General features: G+C 43.3%; 1 protein-coding gene across 1 annotated transcript; it reads left to right on the top strand.

Annotated features, from left to right (window-relative positions):
* The first annotated feature begins 667 nt into the window (after window positions 1-667).
* On the top strand, window positions 668-20,705 carry tshz3a (teashirt zinc finger homeobox 3a). Its single transcript, XM_086074796.1, has 2 exons — window positions 668-1,069; window positions 16,527-20,705. Exons 1-2 carry the CDS (start codon window positions 1,030-1,032, stop codon window positions 19,835-19,837), a joined length of 3,351 nt encoding a protein of 1,116 aa, XP_085930922.1. The 5' UTR covers window positions 668-1,029; the 3' UTR covers window positions 19,838-20,705.
* Window positions 20,706-22,784: the final 2,079 nt, after the last annotated feature.

Raw genomic sequence — 22,784 nt, forward strand, 5'->3', positions numbered from 1 at the left:
CATGCAGTCGATACAAGAAGCCTTCTGCTGGCATTTTAGCGAAATGATTTGAAATGATGAATTTTATGGGGCCCTCTAGTAATGTGAGGCCCTAGGCAACTGCCTAGGTTCGCCTAATGGTAAGTCCACCTCTGAGTCAATCACAGGCCAACACAGGGTGAACAAATTGTCAAGATTCGAACCTGAACCTCCGACCTGTGAGGCAGACATGGTAAACACTAATCTTTGTGCATGAAGTCCAATTGGAACAATTCTATTTAGATTCTTTGTATATTGATAGGACGCTTGACATGAATGAATAAATGAATACTGTAAACTCTTATCATAAGAATACTCAAATTCAAAAAGTGTCACAACACATGAGTCATAATGACTATTTTCATTCCAGTAGTTGCATGTTTACATTTTTTTTGTCATTGAGATTCATGCATGGATGTGGTCAAATGTTCAAAAAATATATAAAAAATAAATAAATAATAAAACAAAATGGAGAGAGAGAAAAACTCGAGATGTGATGTGACTCACACGTCCAATAGGTAGGAGGAGGATACTAGTGGAAATGAGTGGGGAGAAGGGGAGGCGTCCTCTCTCTGCTCAGCCTGACAAGTAAAGAGTTAACGGGGCGGTGGGTTTGCCCATTCTCCACTTTGAGTGACGCGATCGTCTCTCTTCTTCCCCCAAGTTTGCTTGTTACCAGAGCAGGCGTCCAAGCTGCTTGGACTCAAGCTGCGTGGTGTGTGTCCGAGCGCGTGCGTTCGCGCGCGTGTGTGTGTGTGTGTGTGTGTGCTTGCTTGTGCGACATCCTCGAGCACAATAACACGCCGGCAACGTTCCTGACGTGAACGCACCACCTCCAACCAAAAAGCATGACGACTTTTTCCTCTCCGGCGGACTCCTCGATGTTGTGCCGAGGCGTGAAGCTTTCTCTCTAAGCGGAAGGTGGATCTTCCCCCGAATACGGCGAGTGGCTTTGTCGCGTGTGGAGAAAAAGGAGGAGTTTGGCGAAAATCCCCGCAAATACAGTCACAAATGCCACGGAGGAAACAAGAGGCGCCCAAGCGCGCGCGAGGTACGTATCCCACTATCACGCGGGTGTCAAAATTGCTTTTAAATGCCTTCACGTTGTGTTTATTCCACTCCATAGTCCGCGAACAATGACTTATTTCAGCGTCTTTACCATTCGTATTCGTATTGGGGTGAACGTAGCGATCTGCTTTATCCTGCTGGCACAACTTCTTTACGCAAGCTAAAAAACAAAGTCGGATCCGTGCCGTGCTTTCTCTCTCTGTGAACAAGATAAACAATTTCGGAGCAGACAATGAGAGTTTCGTGGGCTGGAAGGAGCCATAATCGACAGTTGCCATGTCCGATTTGACGGTTGATTGATTGGCTGTCACGCGGCTTTGATGTGATCCCTCCCCATTTGCATCAGAAAATCACTTCCCACCATGTGCTGCAGGCCCCTGACGTCACGTTTAAACCACTTTCAAAGGATCTGTGTACTTTTTCGCCTCCCCTCTAGCACACTCGCTGATGGTCAAGTGACTCACAAAAAAAAAGTGAGGTGGGGAGACAGGTTTCAAGGCAAGGCAATGTCCACACGTTCTTGCTTTTCTTTTTATGCAGCACATTTTTGTGTGTACATTTTTTTAACTTACTATAACAAATTGTACTTGCACACTAACATATGTTTACAGGCGGCTGACAATTGCATATTAAAACAACAGGTGGCGCTATAGCCCCTGACTATTATTTTAGCCAATCAGAAACCTGGGGGGGGGGGGTCACATTAAATTTGATTGGCATTAGATTAAAATGCCTTGATCAGGTATGTGGAAATGGAAAACCTTTATTTTAATTTTGTGTTATTTATCGTTAATGATCTACATTCTTTTGGGGCAGCACAGTGGATTAGTGGGTAGCAAATCCACTCTACCATTCTTGGGAATTTGAATCCAAATTCATGTATTCAGTTTGTTCTCTGTGTATACACGCTTCCTCTCATATTCCAAATATGCATGCAAGGTTTATTGAAGACTATAAATTGTCCATAGGTGTGTGCGTGTTCATGGTTGTTTGTTCCTCCTCTCACCCAAATTCAGCTGGGATACGCTCCTGCTCTCCTGTTGACACCAATGACAATAAGCGCTATAAAAGTGGATGGATGACTGTAATTTTTGTGTTTGTTGTAACTGGCCAATATCTGAGAGCATAATAACATTGCCCAGAATAGTTGTGCTCTGCATGAACGTAGCACATGTTTTTATCGCTGATTGATCTCTTGTTCTTCTTTAAAGCACAAACTAGTTGAGATTGAATCAGTGGCACCTCTGTTGGTGGCAGCCAAGTAGTGCACTCCCATTTTGCCCCAATCCATCGCCTTTAATCAACAATCAATTCCACACTAGACTGATTTTGTAATAATCAATTCCACAAATTAGCTTGTCCATCCCTAATGGGATGACAGAAGTTCACTCTGACATTATACCCATCAAAAAGCAGCGCTTTGAAAACTATTAAATGAAGTGCTTCAAAAGTCATTAGCATGTACACAATTGGCCAAAACGCGTGTTCTGTAAAAGTAGCCGTACTTGCGTGAACTGGGCTTGAAACACCACACGCACACACAAACATCACCCTCCCGTGTGCAGTGTGCACACGTTCACTTTGAACACGCACACACTCGCACAGCGGCCAAGCGAGGTGGGAGGAGCGGGTAAGGGGTTGTAAAAGGAGCTGTGTGCTATGTAATGGAGGGGAGGAATGGGTTTGCTCTGTCAGACCGGGCCGCCACAACGGCTTTGTTTCATGTTTGATTTAATTGTCTCCACCCTGACAGGCCCATTCATCAATGGTTTTAATGGTCAATCAGAGACAGGCTGAGTGAGTGCTCCCATTCTGTTTAGCCATAAGCTGGCCCGGGCTTTTATTTCATCAAAATGCCCCAGCCTAATGTACATGCTCACTGGCTCAGAGTGGCCGCGGGGAGCACATAAAGAATGACTGAAAGCTTTCTGATTTCAGATCAGTGAGAAGGATGTTTTGTTCCTCCTCCTCTCTCGCTCTCCTCCTGCCCGCTACACGGCTGTTTGTCTGTTGATGAAAGGGAATAAAAGGGCTGTAATACAGATCGTTTGGTGTTTGTAGAAAACAACTTTTTTTCTCTCTCGCTGAAACCACACTTCTTTGTGCATTCATTCATCCATCCATTTTCTTGCTTTTTTTCCACACTCCCCTTGCACCCCTGTCAGTCAGCCTGTGCAGCTGCAAGTTATAAAGTTGTCAACTGTTCAGTGGCACACAAAGGGTGATGATGAATTGATTGCAGCACAGAGCGTGGTGATAGAGAGAGCAAAGAAAAGGATGACAGATGATGGGCCTTGATTAGGGACTTAGGGGGAGAGTCGGCCCACTGCAACCTTGAGACTTGCATGAAAAATCTACCTCCCCCATACACACACACACACACGCACACCCTCCTCTGCTCCCTCATTGTCTCTCAAGCACACACACTCTTCTCCCTCTCTCGCCATCTTCTGTGCGAGTAGAAAACTTGTTTTGCCTGCTTCATTAGCATCGGTCCAATTAGCCGAGAGGCTGATGGAGTCCTGACAGGCCTTGTGATTGGATATGACAAGCTCGGGGTGCCCAACCGAATGAGGTTTGCCACCACTTTGATGTAATCAACTTGATATTACACAGAGCTGCTCGCCTTTGGTTGTGCTGTAACTCAATTTTGCGCTGCAGGTGACAAATGGGCCGCGTACCTGCATCAGGTCTGAGTGGTCTTAACAACCGGGGGCAGGCAGCTTTGTAACCTAACTGAGCGAAGGCGGATGTGGAAATAAGACCGCTCGTTGTTTGTTTCCGATGACGCCTGTGGAGACAGTTGCAATAATTTGCAAACTTAGCAAACAAGCAACAATGGCTAGTTTACAACTTTTAGAGCAAATGCACAATGAAATAGTAACGTGCAGTATGTCTGCAGAGTTTTGCTAATTCTTTGCAGTAGGGGAGACCGTGGCTGGATGTCTCACTTTTTTCTTTTTTTTTTTACATTTTCATATATATCTTGGAATCAATACATCGTATATGAACAAAATGTGACCAAAGTCTCAGGCATAGATTTTATATGACATGCCATTTTCACATTTTGTGTCAGTGTAGAGTTATAAGCAGTCAAATAGAGAGTGTTAACATGTGACATGTTGCCCCACCATCAGTTAAGTTGTCTACACTATATGGGTTAAGTCACACTGGATTTTGCAACTAATAAAACACGGACAAAATTGTTATCCTGTTTTGTTTTGTTTTACTTGAAAGTAAACATTGAAGTCAGCTAAAGAACATTTTTATAATTGACATTGAAAAATTTGTTGAACATAATCAAGCAAACATTAACATAAATTATGCAACATGCATTCTATTAAAGTCCTTTGGAACTGCTGGCATGTAGGTCATGGCTCTCAGCCTTAAATGCCCGTTTTGCCTTCCTCAAACTGAAAACTTTAGTTTAATTTGAATTACAAACAAGAAAGCATTGTTTTATCATGAAACTTAAACCAGTTGTGAAATGTGGACATAGTTCCAACATTAACTGGAATATTCATTTTTCCTTTGGTCCGTTCTTTGCATTTGTGACTAACCCCAATATGACTCAGACATGTTTCCCCAAGTACCATGTTGCCTAATATTAGCTCTATTTTAAAGTTATCTTAAAACAGAGCAATGACTAAGTTATGACAAGATGAATCCTGAATCGCACCACGAGTCCACATGAATTGCTGCTAAAATTTGTATATGGATGACGCTTGTTTCAAAATATATCAAATGAAAAGACTTTACTTTGGCTTGTGTGAAATGGTTAACTGGCGCTCATCTCAGCTCACAATTTGCTATTCTCTTCTCAGACAGGACACGATATTGGAAGAAAACTGGTACTCCACGTTTTAGTTGCATCCTCTGATCGCAAAGATAAATGCATTGTTACAACTTACCAGTGTGACAACAAGCCCTGGTCTCCCTTATCCCTAATATTTTGCACTGGGAAGCCACCATTAGGGAAAACCACCCTGGATTTCCTATGAACTTGTGTGACTTTTTAAGAAAGAAAGAGGGCCAGAGGAGCGAGTCCATTTTGGAACATCCTCCATGGTAACGGTCTCCTGTTTCTGCAGGGTCAGATTTATGAGTGCCAGACTGGCAGCCATCACTCATGAGCGTGTGCGTACGTGCAAATTAGTGGGCATCTACTTTTTGATTTGTTGGCTTGGCTCATGCTGTGTGTGGTAGGGATCGACGGGCAGCGAAGGTATTTGTAACCGCAGCCCGCTTGCTTGGATCACCTTGTGTCGTCTTTCCATATGCCAAGTTAGGAACGCAAATACAAGTACTCGGGGCACACGTTGCACACACATGTTGTGTCCACGTAAAAGTAAAATGAGGTAAAGTGTTTGTGTTTCTCTCTCTGGCCACCTGCTGTTTTATTTGTGAGACGTGTGGCCTTACAGAAGCAGCAGGGGTCAACCATCCGACTTAAACCACAACACGGCAACTTTTATTCACAGGTGTTAGTAAATGTTTGGGCCTCGCAGGCCTCCTTGCTAATGAAAGTCTTTTGGCTGGATTCCGTTGAAGTTGAGTCACGTCTGTGATCTATGTGTCTGATAAGTGCATACCTAATGAGGCTGTGAGCACCAGTGGAAGGAGGAAGGCTGACAGAGTGTTTCCCACTGGTATTGACAGATGCCTTTTTGTTTTTGCCATGGGCCTTGAATCCATAAATCCTGCCTGGGTAATGATAACATTGCCACCCTGCCAGGAAGTGAGCGCAAAAGATGAGAAAAGGCAAAGTGGGGGAGGACAAGGAGGAGCTGTTGGTGTAGGGTTTGATGAGAAAGAGAAGAAAAGTGGGGTGGCAAAGTGGCCCTCCTCTGTTTTTTAACACACACTTGACAGATGTCAGGCCATTGGGTTGGGCTTTGGGATAAGAAAGAAGCGCACGGTCACAAATAGAAAACTGCTAGCCATCCGCTCTTCCAGCTTTCTATGCTTTCAGACGAGGTTTTTCAGCAGGGACTGCCGTCTGGGCACTGAGTAGCAGGCTTTGTAAAAATAGTCCCACCGCTCTTCTGATAGATGCAGCTGCACTGTAGCGACAATTGGGACGCGCTGTAGCACTCCAAGCTCCACCACCCCATCCGCTCTCAGTCAGTCCTCGCAGCGGTAGAAAGTCTGGCGGGATGTGTGCTCGTTTTGGGGAAACTGAGCCGCGCTGTTCTTCGGGGGGCCTGAAACCCAATCCAGGAGGAGAATAGCCCGGCCAAGCCAGAGAGCCGATTTCCTTTTCAACAGAGTCATTTATCACTGACCCACCCTTCGCTTCTGACACGGTGACGTGTGTCATTTATCAAACTGGCTTTAGCAGTCACACATGGGAGGGAGGTGGATGCGTGCGGTGTGGTGGGCTGCGAGAGAGCGAAAAACAGAGACAAAAGAAAGACGGCAGAATAGGGAAAGAGATGAACAGACGGGAAAGAAATGACGTGCAAGGAAAGGATCCCTTTTTTTATGCTTACGTTTGAGTGATTTTTATGGGAAGCTTTCCTGAAAGCTTCAAGAAGTTGGACTAAGGAAGGAGAGACGGTTGAGTTACCCTAAGTTAATGTTTTGACGAGTGACAGAATGTTCCGCAATGTCTGACTGAAGACGTCTTTATGTCGGGGGCAAATAATGTACTTGCATACAGTCCCAACAAGTGTTTGATTTGTTTTTGTGTACACATTATATATACAAAGTGAGCTCTTTCAGACAGGCTTTGTGTGTGCCTGTGCGTGTATGTGTGACCATATGGCGCCAGTGTTTAATGTGGTATGTGTGCGTGCTTGCTGTTCCCTGATGAGCAGGGCTGACAGGTATCACTCACTCAGCAGTCTGGCCTTTAAATGAACCCGGGCCGCTCTGCTCTCCCGTGGCCCTAACAGGCTCTCTGAAAGATGGATGCTTCTTTAAAAATCAGATTAATGATGGATACCAGGCTTATGGCGCCATTTATCATGAAGAATATTATTTAGGCCGCTCGTGTATGGCTGTAACTGGAGAGCCAGGACGAGAAGAAGCAGGGTGGAAAGCTTTAGACAGACACTCACTGTGTGATGGATGGCTGAGCTCTCTCTCTGAGTGTTACTAGACACCAGTGCCGCAGCAGTAGACCATAATCAGATAGCCCAGGGATGTTTATACCGAAACTACACTTCCAGCATTGGAAAGTTGCTGTATGAAAGGTGTAATCTCAGAAAACAGAAATCAGAACCTGGAGGTATTGGTAGGAACGGAGCGAGAATTTGTGACCGGTCACATCTGGGCATGCTCTTGTTCATCAAGGTAGAGAGTCCATGTGTTTTCATTTATGCTTTCTGTATGTAAAATAAACCATTCTAGCACTACATTATACGTTTACAGGGACAATACCTGTACCTTTTTGGCCATGAGACGGAAATACACATTCACATTTATCTGGGCAGTATTAAGTAGATTTGAACCGACTAAGTGAATGTCCATCTTTCCCAAACCCCCAAAGTCCGTCAACTGACCATTACGACCTAAAATTGCCACCTAACCTGATTTGCGGGTAAATTCGTGAGACAGTATGGTCGTCACGCAAGTTGAAGGTTGCGGTTAGCTCTCCAACTCTCCTATGGCCCTGTTGAGATTTTCTTTAGCAAGATACGGAACCTCGATTTGATCAAAATCCTCCTCCATCATCAGTGTGTGAATGAGCGGTTCACTTTACTTGTGTGACTGGCATTGTAAAAAAAAAAAAAAAAAAGTGCTTTGGAGTACCTTGAAGGTACAAAAATTTAAATATTATGTAAGTGGAGCCAAACAACGAAAGGCACAAACTGTTTTGTCAATGTAAAAATCTGGTTGGCACAAAAAAGCTGTTTTTTGTGTGTGTCTTTCGCCTTCTCCTGTGCCTCGAGATTTATGGTGGCCATCCATCTTCAAGCTGTGTCCATCACCTCCTCGTTGCTAGGCAATCATGGCAGCAGCTGCGTGATGGGAAAGGGGTTATGTTGTCTCCGGCTTAATTTCCTCACCCCTCTGCACTCCATCCTTATCCTGAGATTCTGCTTTTGTCACATTTTTTAGTCCATGCTAATGGAAGATAAACTCTATGCTAGAGTCAGTCTGACTCGAGATGATACATTTTCACAACGATACACTCTGAAACAGTCATAAAATTTGTCACTGGGGTTGTATCGTTAGTGGTACTGATTTTTGTGTCTGACGCTTTTATAGTTTGGGAACCTGTTACTACCCTATTAGCCATTGATGAGGTACACTCACCTTGGAGTACAACAATTCACAGTTTGGGATACTTTAGAGAAGAGTACATTGAGGGAGAGAAAATTATCTCCTGCCCCGAATCCCCTAAACTGACATACTGTACATGTATCCACATCAATGCTAGTAAAAGGCCAGCACTTAGACATGAAGTCATTCGAACCACTGTACTATCACACTGACATGATATAGCTGATGCTGTCTTAGAGTAAAGTTCACGGGTGCAGATGGTTTTTAAAGCCTGCTGTGTGAGCTGGTTATGAAAACATTCCATGGACGAGTTATACTAAGTATTTCATACAAGACAAGAATCAGACCTGCTGCACCTCATTTGAACTCCATGCTACAAATCTTCTTTTTTAGTCTATTTGTTCCTCTCCTATGTTGTTACAGATTTTTTGGCTCCGTTCACACATCCAGAAGTTCACACAATAATTACAAAAATAAGGCAGACTTGATGTGCATGTGAGACCGGACCATTATTGTCTGTAGATAAACTTTGTAACACTGTGTTTTCATTTGTTACATGATCACCTAGGATAGGTGCGATTATATTGATTGAGGCATTTTTCAACAAGGATCTGATTGTGTAGCGCTACTCGAGTTTTCATTATAGAGTATACACCCGTCAGTTTTTGCAGGTGATAGGTATATACCATTTGTGTAATCAATTGACTCATTAATTGAAGGAGACTCAAATTTAATATTTAAATAAATTTTGAATCAGAACCTCATTACAGTTGTAAAGTAATGCATACTATACAGTATTTAACGTATTCCAAACACGCTTCAGTTGTTTGTAATCAATCTGTTATTTTAGTCACATTACTTTAATATTTTTGTATTTATTTATGAATGGGCCCCAAAATTAATGGATGGTTGTTCTGTGCAACTAAGTAGGTCCCTTCAGGGTAACCATAGCTCCTCTTCACCCCAAACTGATGTTGTGTTTGCAAAGAACACACATCACAATTGGTTTGTACGGAAGAGAAAAAAAAACGGTTGGCAGGATTCTCACTTTCATCATAGAATTCAGCCTTTAATCTCAGAATTATGTGACTAAAGTCAGGATTCTCTCTTTAAAGAGAGAATTGTCATTCCCACTTTAAAGTCAGAATTCTAACTTCATTCTCAGAATTCTCAATTTATTCACAGAATTCTGGCCTTAAAGTGCGAATTCTGATTTTTATTCTCAGAATTCTGACTTTATGAATTCCGAGATTGATTTTAACATCAGACTTTTGAGATTACAGTCAGAAAAATTCTCTAGTGAGAATTCTGAGAATAAAGTGAGAATCCTGCCAACCTTTTTCTTTTGTTGCTATTCTTGACTTGCTCTAATCCTCATCCGTAGGTTTGCATTTTGAATATATTGACATCAAATGCAGTTGTGCAATTGTTTCTCATGTCATTATTAATAGTTATCATACAAGAAAATAAGTATAGACACCCCGGACTGCTCTGGGTGTGTTGTTTGTAGGCTTATTATTTACCGTAACATCAATGCTATTTTTGATTATCATATCTGGCTTTTACTGTGTGATAGCAAAAAATGTTGTTTTATATCCAGTTGTACAGTAAACTGCAGCTGGGAGGGAAACATTTAAAACGTGAAGTAAAACCATTTTATCACTGTAAAACTGACTTGTGATGACTACTACAGTATCACTATTGTGCACAGGCATTCAGCAGATGCCTGCAGCATCAACACAGCTTTGGCGTTTTTAAGTGAATTAACATCGAACGAACTTTATCTTCATCATAGTTTGTCCCATCACTGCTTTACAGTGGCCAAGCATCTTCTACTGAATTGTCATGACTTGTCTCGGTTCATGTTGAAGTCTCTCCAGCTAACTTCGAGCATAGCTTGCTGCCTGTGAATCATCGCTAAGCACTGTAAGCAGTGATTGAGTGGAGTGTAAAGTGATGTGATTTTTGTGGTACATGGGGGAAAAAAACATAAATAAAGGGAAGGCCATGACAGTCGTGGCTGGATCTTTTATCGTCTTATCTGTCTTTAAGCCACATTATTATAAATTTACTCCAATCCAGTCTTTTTTCACTCTCTCTACAGTCACACATATATACAGTCCCACAACACTCCCCGTCCCCCATGTGAGGTATATTGACAAGGTTCAGCCCTAAAGTTTGCTTGAGGCCAGAATAATCTCTCTGTTTTTCCCATCACCCGTATCACACATCCTGCACTACAATCAGCGGACACAATGTATTCACAATGCCATCAGGGGGTAGAGAGCACACATGCGCACAAATAACAAATGACAAAGGCCGCAAGATCACAGTAAACATGATCGCTTGTGTTTTGTAATGTCACAGCACAGGAGTGAATGACTAGAAATCCAATTTAGAGCATAAAAATGTGTGACCTCAGTAAAGCTAAAGGTTGTAGGGAGCAGACCTTTATTGCAATTTTGGAAGATAGAGTGCGAAATAAATACATGTTTTATAAAAGTATTGAGCTTTAACAGTTGGAAAATACTACATATATGACTGTGTTCAGTCAATTTACGATCATGCTCCTGCCATAGTTTATTTATTTCCCCCTATTATTATTATTATTATTGTTTAAAATTTGTTTTATCATTAAGCTTTAGACGACTTGATTTAGAATATGTGCTTACTGGAGCACAAATTACGAAAGTGCCATTGAAAAATGTAGCCGTTCAATATATATATTATACCAGTGAGCCATTTCTGCTGCTAAAGTGTTGATTCGTTTTACATCCACCCATGACATTTTTGTGGTATTTTTCTTTTAAAGCTATATCTGCTCAAGTGAATATGTTATTATTTTAAAAATATGTGAAGGATTTTTTCTGTGGATGTTTTCTTTTAGTCTCTTTCTAGTCAGTCCATATATTATTGGACTGCTGCTATTTTGATAGGACTGTCATTATTCCAACCTTATTAAAAAGATTGAGGCTGCAGGGAAATTTGATATAAGAGGTTGAAGTTTGCAGAGTGTTGTTTGTTTGATTATAACGGAGGTGACTTCCTGTCCTGTTCCATTTAGGGCCTGTTTCCTGTGCCGAATAGATGTCATGGATGTCGGTTTAAAGGCGCAGGGTTAGAATACTGTACTAATGTTAAGGAACGCTCTTCATGTTGAACTTTTGAGCCTTCAAATCATCAAACATCATCTTGGCAACTCTCTGGAACTTCCTTTCCACTTGAACTTGCAATTCCAAACTTTATTTATGATGCATTTTTCACTGTAGCAATAATAGTTGCTAGCTCTTATTGCTTTAAACTCTCCATCATTTCCTAACAGTTTCAGTCATCTTTACTGTATGTAGGGACCACCCATGTAGATAACTTCCTCTCCCCTCTGCCAGCTGCTATTTTTGCATCGAGCAGTTCACTGTGTGATTGCTGTAATTAAACTCAGAAACAAGACTAAACATTTGTAAATTGTATTGCGGCTGATGTTTCTGAGGCAAGAGCTGCCGATTTAAATATTTCTATTTCTATTATTACTATTGTTTTTTTGGTTTTACCTTTTTGATTTGAAGCGATTGCAGTTGGAGCCAGACGCAGGTAGAGTTTTTAATGATGCATCCTGTTTACTACGTTGCTCTTGGGTAGGATCTGGCTCCCAGATGGTTTTCCCAGCTGTGAAGGCCCCACCAGTAACAAGCACGCGGATCATCTAGGGACTGATTTTAGAAAAGCACTAGGATTTAACAACAGGAGTGTAACGAGTTCTAAGAGAAATAAATCCTCATTTGGGGGTTCGACATAGAATCACTTATAACACTCATGCATGTATGGTCCTTAGTTTGCATTTTCATCGAAACACTCAACATACTAAAAAATGTGTTAAATCAGCGATTGCTGTTTTATCAGCAATATCTGACGAACCCCCTAACTCATGGGATTGAATCACCTCCCTGCTGATTCACCCCACCCCATCCCTGCAACGTGTGTTGCTCCTGATAGTCACAGTATAACACTGCAGCGTTTCTATCAGATCATCTCTCCCTGCTGGTCAGCGGCCCTCATGTTTACGTAAATGATACTCCACAGGAATGCTTCCTGCATGCCAAGATGAGACTGTCTTTCCTCATCGCTCGCATTCATGTGCGTGTACAATTGTGTTTGGGCAGGAAGGGTGCTGTCCTAACTGACTGACTAACTTCATTTCCACCAACACAAGGTGGATTTGAAGCCGTGTATCAGGAGGTGAATTGTAGTTTCCTGTGTACGACGTATAATCAGATGCCACACAGCAACGATGAGGTAGGGCTCCATACCATAATACAAAGAGTGAATTAACAAATCTGCCTTTGCGAACATACTAATCTTTAGTTAATATTGAAGAAACTGCAAACATACTGAGAGGCGTTCCTAATATTTTGGTTACTGAAGGGGACAACACCTTTTCAATAAAACGAAGTGCACTGCTTCAACACCCAACTAACACCTTTAAAAACACATTTTGTCACTTGCTGTTGTTTGAAAGTGGCATCACAGGTGCTTAGAGCTCAGTTAACAACCAATCACAGCTCACCCGGTTTTCTTTGGGGTTTTTGGGGGGGGATTTGTCATGTGATGTTCGCAAACTGATGTCATTTTCAGTTGGCAGCAAGTAGCAAAATGTGTCTTTAAAGGTATTAATTGTACATGAAAAATAATGACCAAATATTAGCTTTTTATTCCTGAAAATGGCAAAATGAGTCGAATATCCCTTTAGATTCATCTCATGTGTATAACCTAAGAAGCATACCCAACGTTGTGGCCATTTGGTATGTATTAAGACTCTAGGTTAAAAGTTTTATTAAAATAAAAGAAGTATAATAATAATAATAATAATAATAATAATAATAAATTAGATTAATGCACATTTCACTGTGTTAGCTTTAAAAAATATAAAAATTTTCAAAGAACATTTTATCCAAAACAAACAAATGTATTTCTTTTCATGGTTATTTTTTTTAAAGTTGCATGTCATTCAACCACAACTGGAATTGTCTGTCACTGTCTGCTGCACCACAGAACCTCTCTTTTTTTGTGCCACAGACCGGTTTCACTGTATCTCAATATTTTGATGGGCCGACAAAGAAATAAAATAAAAACAAATAATTAAAAATGCGTACTGTCATTGCCTGGCAACTAGTTCAGGGTGTACCCCACCCACTGTCCTAATTCAGCTAGGAAAGGCTCCAGCACCCCTGCGACCATTGTGAGGAATAAGCATTTAAGGAAATGGATGGATAATTAAAAATATGTATCAACATAGTTGTAGTTGTTTTAATTATTTTAGAGCCCTTAATTTTATTCTCTTAAATTAGCCAGTCCAATCTTGGAGTAATGGGAAACAATGACAGCCAATTGTGCTATCTGACCAGTCCACTCCAAAATGTTGTTCTAACTCACAAAGATTGGATGTTGGAAATGGATATAAGGTAGCCAGTGCTTTTTTTGGGTAGCTTTGGAGGCTTCCCTGGCCCATTTGCAAGCATGTTGCCGTCTATTAATTAGAGTGAATTTGGCACGTGAGAATTACCTGTAGTGAAAACTCCGTAGGTTAAGTAACGTTTACTGCAGCGCTGATATTGTCTCTTAAATGCAGCTAGGGTTTTCTTAGAATTATGGTCCCTTCTTCTGTCTCATCACACATCCTTTTCCACTTCCGGAAAAATATTCTCTATAGAAATTTGCTTTTTACTCATTTTGCTAGCTCGTTTTATTACCATACCATGTGGCCGAGACAAGCGGTTTGATGTTAAGTACAGGCGAATGCACCTGATTTCAAAATAAAACATTTTAGGCTCTGATGACCATATGAGGCCTGATAACTAATGTCCTACATTTCAGTACCGGTCCTCTGCCCTGTGTTTGGGGACACCTTTGCTACGCAATATTAGGAACACCACGCATTGGTTCTAGACCATATGCTTATATATCAAGGAGATAGTTTAATAATCGTTGTTGTTTTTTTTATACTAAGGGAGCCTCTATACTCCCATCACCTTTTATTAGCTTGATAAATCACCTCTGTTGTCAGTCAAGCCAGGGAGAATAATTGGATGTGGTTGTCGCCCTACGTGATGGATTATCAGTCATTGGGGATTAAATTAACAGATAGCGCTCAGACATAATGGTTTTTGTTTTGCATTTTAAATTGCCTGGGAGCACAGCTACACTCTGTAGGTTTTTATAGCTCGTCCTTTTGGACTTCACTCCCCCACTTTGCAATTTAGGCCTAATGACAAATGAACATTAATAGGGCTGCAGTCCTGAATTTATTCAACAAACTTTAAGCCTATAGAGACCCTTGGGAACGCTTGCAAATGGTGGCAGCGTAACATTAAATAGGTTATAGCATTAGATGCATGAACCTGTCAGACAATGCGCAGAGATGTGTAGCATACATTTTTATTGAGGAAGAGACAAGTGACCTGACAACTTGGTCAAGTGGTGTAGCAGCCTCGCCTGATACAAGCTGACATCTGTGACTAGTTAGCGGGGATACAAACACATTACAGCGACTACCTCATCCTGACTGGATTTCCTCCTTTCAAATGAGAATCTGACAGCAATTCCTTTCAGAGGAGAAGCGGATGAGAACCTAAAGTAAAAGGAAAGAGGGTGTGGGCAGTCGCTTGCCTGGTAGCAATGTTCCCTTGCGTGTTTGCCCGAGCATGAGCAATTTAACTCCTTGCCCCTTTCTCCGTGCTCCCAGACCCCTCCCTCCCTTTCACTTCCACATTATCATAATTGTGTCCAGAACATGAGGGGCCAGGGAAGTGATCATGTCATTTTATTTACACCCTGCTTGGCCCTTTTTACAAACGACATGCCACCGACTGCCAAACGGATTGGGGCCCGACGACATCTTTTGATCAGGGCTGTCGGGACCTATCAGCCTAGAATGGCAGGTAATGGATCCCAGTGACAAACCAAATCTCTGGGAGGACAGAGAGTGGGCCGCACCTGCCAGGTCTCCATTAGGCTGGCCAGCACTGTGGAGCTGCCTACTGACTCAGCCCCCAGGGCCTAAATCAGACCAGCGCCAGCCACATGGATGTCTGGAGATTGGCTGTTAGCACTGGAAATGAGAGTTATTTCTGCTATGACATTTTTGTTTAGAGAGGACGTCCGCGTGCGTGTGTGCGCGCGCGCGCATGTGGAGGGGCAGAATTTAGTCACGGTGTTTGTGTGTGGAATTTAGACTTTCTGAGTGAACAAAGTCGCCGCAACTAGCAGTTCTTTGTAAGCTATACTCGTATTCGTAAGGCCTGGTCGACATTCAATCCAAATAGATGTACAAAAATGAGCAAACACACTGTTGAGATAGTTGTGAATGAACTGTATCCCATATGAAGTATACACAGTAAAAGTCAGTCAGGTTTCTTGAATGTCGTACTTTATTTTGATATATACTTCTATTTCAATCTTTTCTTTCTACTTGTTTGATTTCTTGCTCTTATTTAATGACATGCAAAATATGGTATTGCAATTGCACGGCAGTTAAAACCTGTAAAGATTTGTCGCATGAAACCAACTGCGCACATTACAGAGCTAATGAACTCTTCAGCTCACTGTAGGATGCGTATCTGACATGTCAAACTCGCATCAACAAAATTCAAACATTCCTCTTTTGGAACTCTTCATCGTTTGCTATTATGAGCGTCTGTAAGTGTGTGTGTGTGATCAGAGAAAAGGGCAGATGAAGAGGCGTCAGACATATTAACTGACAGATGGAGGTTGATCCAACTCATTTATTACCCCAGAGGAGAATGCCACAGTAAGATTGGGCTTCATTAATTTCAGATTTAGTTTTCATTTCAAGCTGTTGCGCCCTGAGATAAATAAAATGGTGCATTATGTTTTTGCCAAGATATTTCTTTTTTTGTTTTCCTCCAATACAGGGAGTGAAAAGAGGGGAGGCATAAGTTCCATGTGGCTGGGGTAGTATATAAATACAGGCTCGCCTGGAGGAAAATAACACCTCAACGGTTGATGAGGTGAAATGGGATGACTGTAATTTCTCAGCTCAGCTTTAAAGGCTCCCACACAGATGGCTCATTTATCCCGGGGAGTCCTCGGGCACACATTGCAGAGAAACTTTTTTCAGTTATTCTAACACAGCGTGTTGACTCCTTGCAATTTTACTCATCTTGTTCTTTCTCTCTTTGTCTCCATTTGCCCTACAGCCTATTCTCCGGAGGAGCTGACAAAGCTCCCTGCAGAGGATGAGGAGGCGGAAGCAGACGACCTGCCCTCAGCCCCTCAGGATGACCTTCCCATGAAAGATGAGATTGTGGAGAAAAGCGTCGGGCCTGCCAAGGACCAAGCATGTGACCAGGAATCCGTGGGGGCTGCGGAGCTGTCAGGGCAGGAGATGGACAGCGAGTCACATGTGAGCGAGATCAGTGATTGTCTCTCCGACTTTGACAGCCCCTCTCGAAAAACTGAAGGGAACTTGGGCGCAGCGCCTCTAAATGGTGGCACGAAGACACCACCCGTTGGTATGGACACTTTGGAACATATGAAGGCCATCTACTCCAGCTTCCTAACTAGCCCTCTGTGGGCACCGCTGAACTTTAATACAAAACCAATACAGGTGCCACCATCTGCTTCGACAGAGAAGCCGACTCGCAGCAACAGCACCAGTAGCAGCAGTAGCTGTAGCAGCAACAGCTATGACTGGCATCAGTCAGCGGTGGCAAAGACGCTTCAACAAAACCCTCCCCAGAGTCATCATTCTGCCCAATATGAGCCGAGCCTCTTTAGCACAGTCCAGCTCCACAGGCAAAATCCAAAGTTGTTTGGTTCGATTTTTACCGGGGCCAGCAAGTTCCGCTGCAAGGGCTGCAGTGCTGCTTACGACACACTGGTAGAGCTGACAGTTCACATGAACGATACGGGCCACTATCGGGATGACAACCAGGATAAATCAGGAAGTGGTGCAAAGCGCTGGTCCAAGCCCCGCAAACGGTCTCTTTTGGAAATGGAGGGCAAAGAGGATGCCCAGAAGGTTTTGAAGTGCATGTACTGTGGCCACTCCTTTGAATCTCTGCAAGACCTCAGTGTCCACATGATCAAGACCAAACACTACCAAAAAGTGCCTCTGAAAGAGCCCATGGCCCCCATGGCCACAAAAATTGTGTCTTCTAAAAAAAGGGGACTTCTGGGGCTAGAGCTCACTGCCTCACCACGTTCTAGAGAAGGAACCCCAAAAGCAAAGCACCCGCATTCAGACTTGAGTGAATCCTCACAAAAACGTTCCTCCAGCCCCTACACAGCTTCTAGTAACCGATATGCTCACCAAAATGGCGGTAGCTATGCCTGCCAGTTTGAATCCAACAAATTCCAGATCCTCAAATGTATGGAGTGTGGGAGTTCACACAATACATTGCAAGAGCTGAGAACCCACATGATGGTCACCGGGCACTTTCTAAGAGTGACGAACTCTGTAGGAAAGAGAGCCAAAACGCTTCCCGAGGCCACCCCCCCTAACCCTGGGAGAGTAAGCACACCTACGGAGCCAAGAGTTCAATCCGTCCCACTGGCACCCTCCACCTTCTCTCCGCCGCCTCTTCAAACCACTTCAACTCCCCCTGCCAGCTCACCTCCTCTCAAAGAGATCAAAAGGGAGGAGGTTGAGGAGGAGTGTACAAAACAAGAGGACATTGGCAACGAAAAACAAATTATAATTTCAGTCAGGAAGGAGGAAGATCCAGAGAAGGAGGAAAAATATAATATCTCAAAGTATAACTACCTTACTGAAGAGGACCTAAAGGAGGGCCCTAAAGGGGGCTTGGATATTCTGAAATCACTGGAAAACACTGTGACATCAGCTATCAACAAGGCCCAGAGTGGGAATCCAAGCTGGGGGGGCTATCCTAGCATTCACGCAGCTTACCAGTTTCCTAGTGCCATCAAGCTCCAACAGGGAAGCATTGAAAAGAACTTCCCAATGAAGTTCTTGTTTAACGGTGCGGACGGAGCGTTGTCCTCCCTCGCCAGCAACCGGCCTCTAATTAGCCCACCCCTTACCCAGTCTTCTCCCTTTCCCAGCAACAACTTCCAGGCGATGGAGGACTTAGTGAAAAAAGTGACTGAGAAAGTCGCAAAAGTAGAGCAAAGGGTGAAGCGGTTGTCTCCCAAAAGGGAAAACCATATCTCCCCTTGCAAAAGTGAGGTGGGTGAATTGCATATGGGTAAAGAGGCCGACTCACCTCGGGAATTGAGGGCACTCACCCCAGCCAATAGTGACAGGGGAATCCATAGCGACCGAGCATCCCCGGCAACAGAAACCAAGAGAGAGACAGCAGTCAAATCCCCCCACGCCTCCGATTTAACATGCAGCACCGCCATCATCACTGGCCATACTCCTCCAGAGCAGCCCTTTGTCAATCCTCTAAGTGCTCTTCAGTCAGTAATGAGCATTCATTTGGGGAAAGCAGCCAAGCCCTCCTTGCCAAACCAAGATCCCCTGAGCCTGCTCTCCAGGTTCAGCCAGAGCATGGCCGAGAGGGCTGCTGTGGCCGCCCCTCCCCCACAGACTAAGAAGCCTGAAACTGTAGTTGACAATACTTTTAGTCAGTCCAGTGATGACCAGCCTATGGACCTCACAAAAGGGAAAGGCGAGACAGGAGTATCTGTAGCATCGGCTCCCTTAACACCCTCATCCACTGCCTCCTCCATTTCTCCCTCCTCTCTTGTCACCCCTGTACAGCTAACAGTGGTTTCTCCCTATACATCCAGCAGCCCTTTGCATGAGAACGCATTGTCTGATATCTCAGACATGCTGAGAAACCTGACACAATCCCAGCCCACCCCAAAACCAGCGTCTCGGTCACGGGTGACTGATAAAGTCGAGGGCCTGGTCTCCGCATGCGATGATGACGACGGAGCCCTGCACGGTCACAAACGCAAGGGTCGACACTCCAGCTGGAACCCCCAGCATCTCCTCCTCCTGCAGGCGCAGTTCGCCTCCACATTGAGACAAACCTCCGAGGGGAAATACATCATCAATGATCTCACCCCACAGGAGAGAATGCACATATCTCGTTTCACAGGTCTTTCAATGACAACCATTAGCCACTGGCTGGCTAATGTCAAGTACCAGCTAAGAAGAACAGGCAGAACCAAGTTCCTGAAGAACTTGGACTCCGGTCAGCCTGTATTCTTCTGTAGTGACTGTGCCTCGCAGATCAGAACACCAGCTGCATACGTTGGTCACCTGGAAGCTCACCTCGGCTTTAGAATCAGGGACTTGGCTAAGCTCTCGCCAAAGCAGACTGTCAGGGACTCCCACACTCTCGCTGAGAAGATCGCACCGTTGGAGCCGTACGTGTCGCCACAAGATGACTGTAGTAGCAATGGCTCTGTATACCGCTGCCAGCTCTGTGTCCGTAAATTTGCCACTAAGCATGCCATCAAACTTCACCTCAGCAAGAGTCATGGGAAGTCTCCAGAGGACCACTTGCTGTATGTGTGCGAACTTGAGAAACACTAGTGTGCTCTCATCAGTCAAAAACTGGATTAAGTTCTATGGAATTTGTTGAAAACAACAAAAACAAATTGTGGTATAATGCACTAAGATGCCAAGAACTACTACTGGTAAAAAAAAAAAGTGTCAGCACAAAGAATTTACGTCTATTCGGTCTATAGGATTTTTGTGTGTCTGTATTTAAAGAAAGTGTTTTAAGATCAAATTTGAACGTCCAAAATATTCAACCAAATTTATTGGTAATTGTGCAGTTTGTCTCAATTTATGTACACCTTTTGGTGTGAAAGACAAAAGGTAATAAAGGTAAAGTAATCAAATAACTTGAAATTCATCAACTATATTTATTTTGTATTTTTTGTGATTTTATTTTGGTTTAATTTTCTGGTAAAACTGCATGTTCAGATTTGTACAGTCATGTCCTGTCCTGTCCTGCCCCAAGTTTTAAAATGACACTTCAAATTGGTCTTATAACAGCTTAAAACAACCAAATGCCGTAAAAAAGCTCTTACAAAAAAACAAAAACAAAAAAAAATCTGCCAAACAGCTAAATTTTATTTTTAAATGTATTTCTATGTCTATCTTTGGAGTTTCTTGCTGATTGTAAAATATTCACTGTACTTTGATAATTGAGTGAGAGACGAAATCCAGGTCTGTTTATGTAAAAATGTACATATAGTGTATATGCTTACACTTGCTGTTTAAATTATGCATACTTGTTATATTTCTTAATTTAAAAGGACTATGACTATCCACTGGTGCAGAGCCTTGAAGAAGAATAAAAGGACAATGTTTTGCACACTAGTTTTATAAATGTTATTTGATAAAGAAAAAAACAACTATGTTAATGCCTTGTGCTTCTATTATTAAACTGAAATAATGCTGCATAGAATGTGATTTGTTTCATCATTTGATATTTACCGGCTCTATTTGCATTCATAGTAATATTTAACTGCCGCATCAAATTGTATCCCTATATTTTCTGTATCGCTTGTCCTCACTACCGTGAGCTGTAGCCTATCACAGATGACTTTGGGTGAGAGTCGGGGTCACGCGCAAATCAAATTTACTGCAATCTCTCTTCGTTTGATCGCAGAGTTCGGGTACGTTCGTCTTTAAAATTCCCGGTGATTCCTTTGTCGCCACGTCGGGCCTGGCTCGGGGGGTGCGAGGGGTGGCATTGCCTGCAAGGCGTCTGGCAGGTGTTGCGTGCTGCATGTAAACCACCAGATGTTTCTGAAACGAGCCACTGGAGGAGGAGGAGCAGGAGGAGGAGGCAGCAGCAGGCGGAGTGGGCTGATTACCACGGGGGCTTGGATGCCATCAGGAGCCCCAGGCACAGATAGCAGATCTGGCACACACCTGTACTCCAAGACTGTCCCTTGGAAAAAATAAAGGGGATGGTGTATATGCGCATTGAGACAAGCTGACAGTGGTGCAGAATGCACTGACAGGTGCTATTCCCTCAAAGCACACTTTTGGATCTAACAATAATACTGGCAGGTGTTGACGCTATCAGAATAGTCCAAATTCAGGCTCAATGCCATGTACGAAGTTTGGATGTTTCACAGCAGCATGTGTGTACCCCAAATTTCATTTACAATATATTCTATTCTGATTACTATTGCGTTTGTGGACTATGAGACCAGCAGCAAAATCCACCAGATGTTACTCATCTCAGGGGGCGGCCATTTTGTCACTTGCTGAAAATGACATCATAGTTGCTCAGGGCTCAACCAATCACAGCTCAGCTTTGGAAAACAGATGAACTGTGAGTGGTCACGACCTTTGCCATGTCGACAAGTAACAAAATGGCTGCCCCTTGAGATGGATAAAATCAGGTGGATTTTGCTGCTTAACTCATTTAACAAACGCAATAATCATCAGAATACCGTGTTTGGACTAGTGGGAGTACATACAACTAATAATAATAATAAAATGATACTTTTGGGTTGACTTCCCCTTTAAAGGTGGTTTAGGACACTGTGTTCTGTTGCTTTTCATGACTGACGGACATGACAGACTCGGGCCTGGGAAGTTATCTGGTTACTATGGTGACGGCCATTTGGCCAGCCTCTAACCTCGCTCGCTCACTCACCAGAGGACAGCTCGAGTGCAGCACACCCATTTACTCTCTTAAATCTCATCATCTCGCTTCAGTTCCTCCCACCCGGGAACAGATTAATTAACACACACACACTGTGTCCTGACCCCGTCTTCTCACACAAACTCATTACTGCCTCAGACTCGCTCCCGGCCCTCCAACGTTTAGGATACATTGGTCTAACATTGTGGGAGAACCCGACGATGACTCACGTCTGACAAGCAGGATAAAACCCTTAACAAAGAATGATAATTGAAAGATGGCACTCAGACCAGTAGCCATTGATAATGCAAATGAAAAGGCCCGAGTCGCCTTATTGAATATCGTCCGTGTTATCTGCGATGGCCGAGTCTGCGCAGGCGTTCAATTATGTTTGACATAATGGACTTTTTTGCTTCCTTGTATGTGTTGATGAAGGCTTTGGGGTAAGTGATGGGCACGAGGTGAAGATGGTTGGGGGCGGTAATGAGATAGTTGACACTTTGGGGGTTAATGAGGGGCTGGAGGGTGATGGCTAAATGACTGGACTTCTGCTTGGATGAGCATTATAGAGGCTGCAAGAGGACAGCGTGGTAACTGTGGATTTGACATTGTAGGTTGCTTTGCATGGGGAAACACGGACTCCTCTCTGCTGTATCTTTCTGTGATAATAAAGAGAAGATTAGATGCATTATCCGTTGTTCTTTTGTCTTCACTATCCTTGAGGGCTGGCTTGTTACAGACGCTGATGCGCCTCAATGCTCCTAAAACAAAGTCGGCGGCAGAGAGGGAAGAAAGGAGGCGGACAGGACGAGGAGAGGATAGGATAGGACAAGTGTAAGCCCCCCCCCCCCCCCCCCACACACGCACACA

Source organism: Leptonotus elevatus, chromosome 4, assembly GCF_054856555.1.
Source record: "Leptonotus elevatus isolate MCC_2025b chromosome 4, RoL_Lele_1.0, whole genome shotgun sequence".
In the NCBI taxonomy this organism is placed as follows: Eukaryota; Metazoa; Chordata; class Actinopteri; order Syngnathiformes; family Syngnathidae; genus Leptonotus; species Leptonotus elevatus.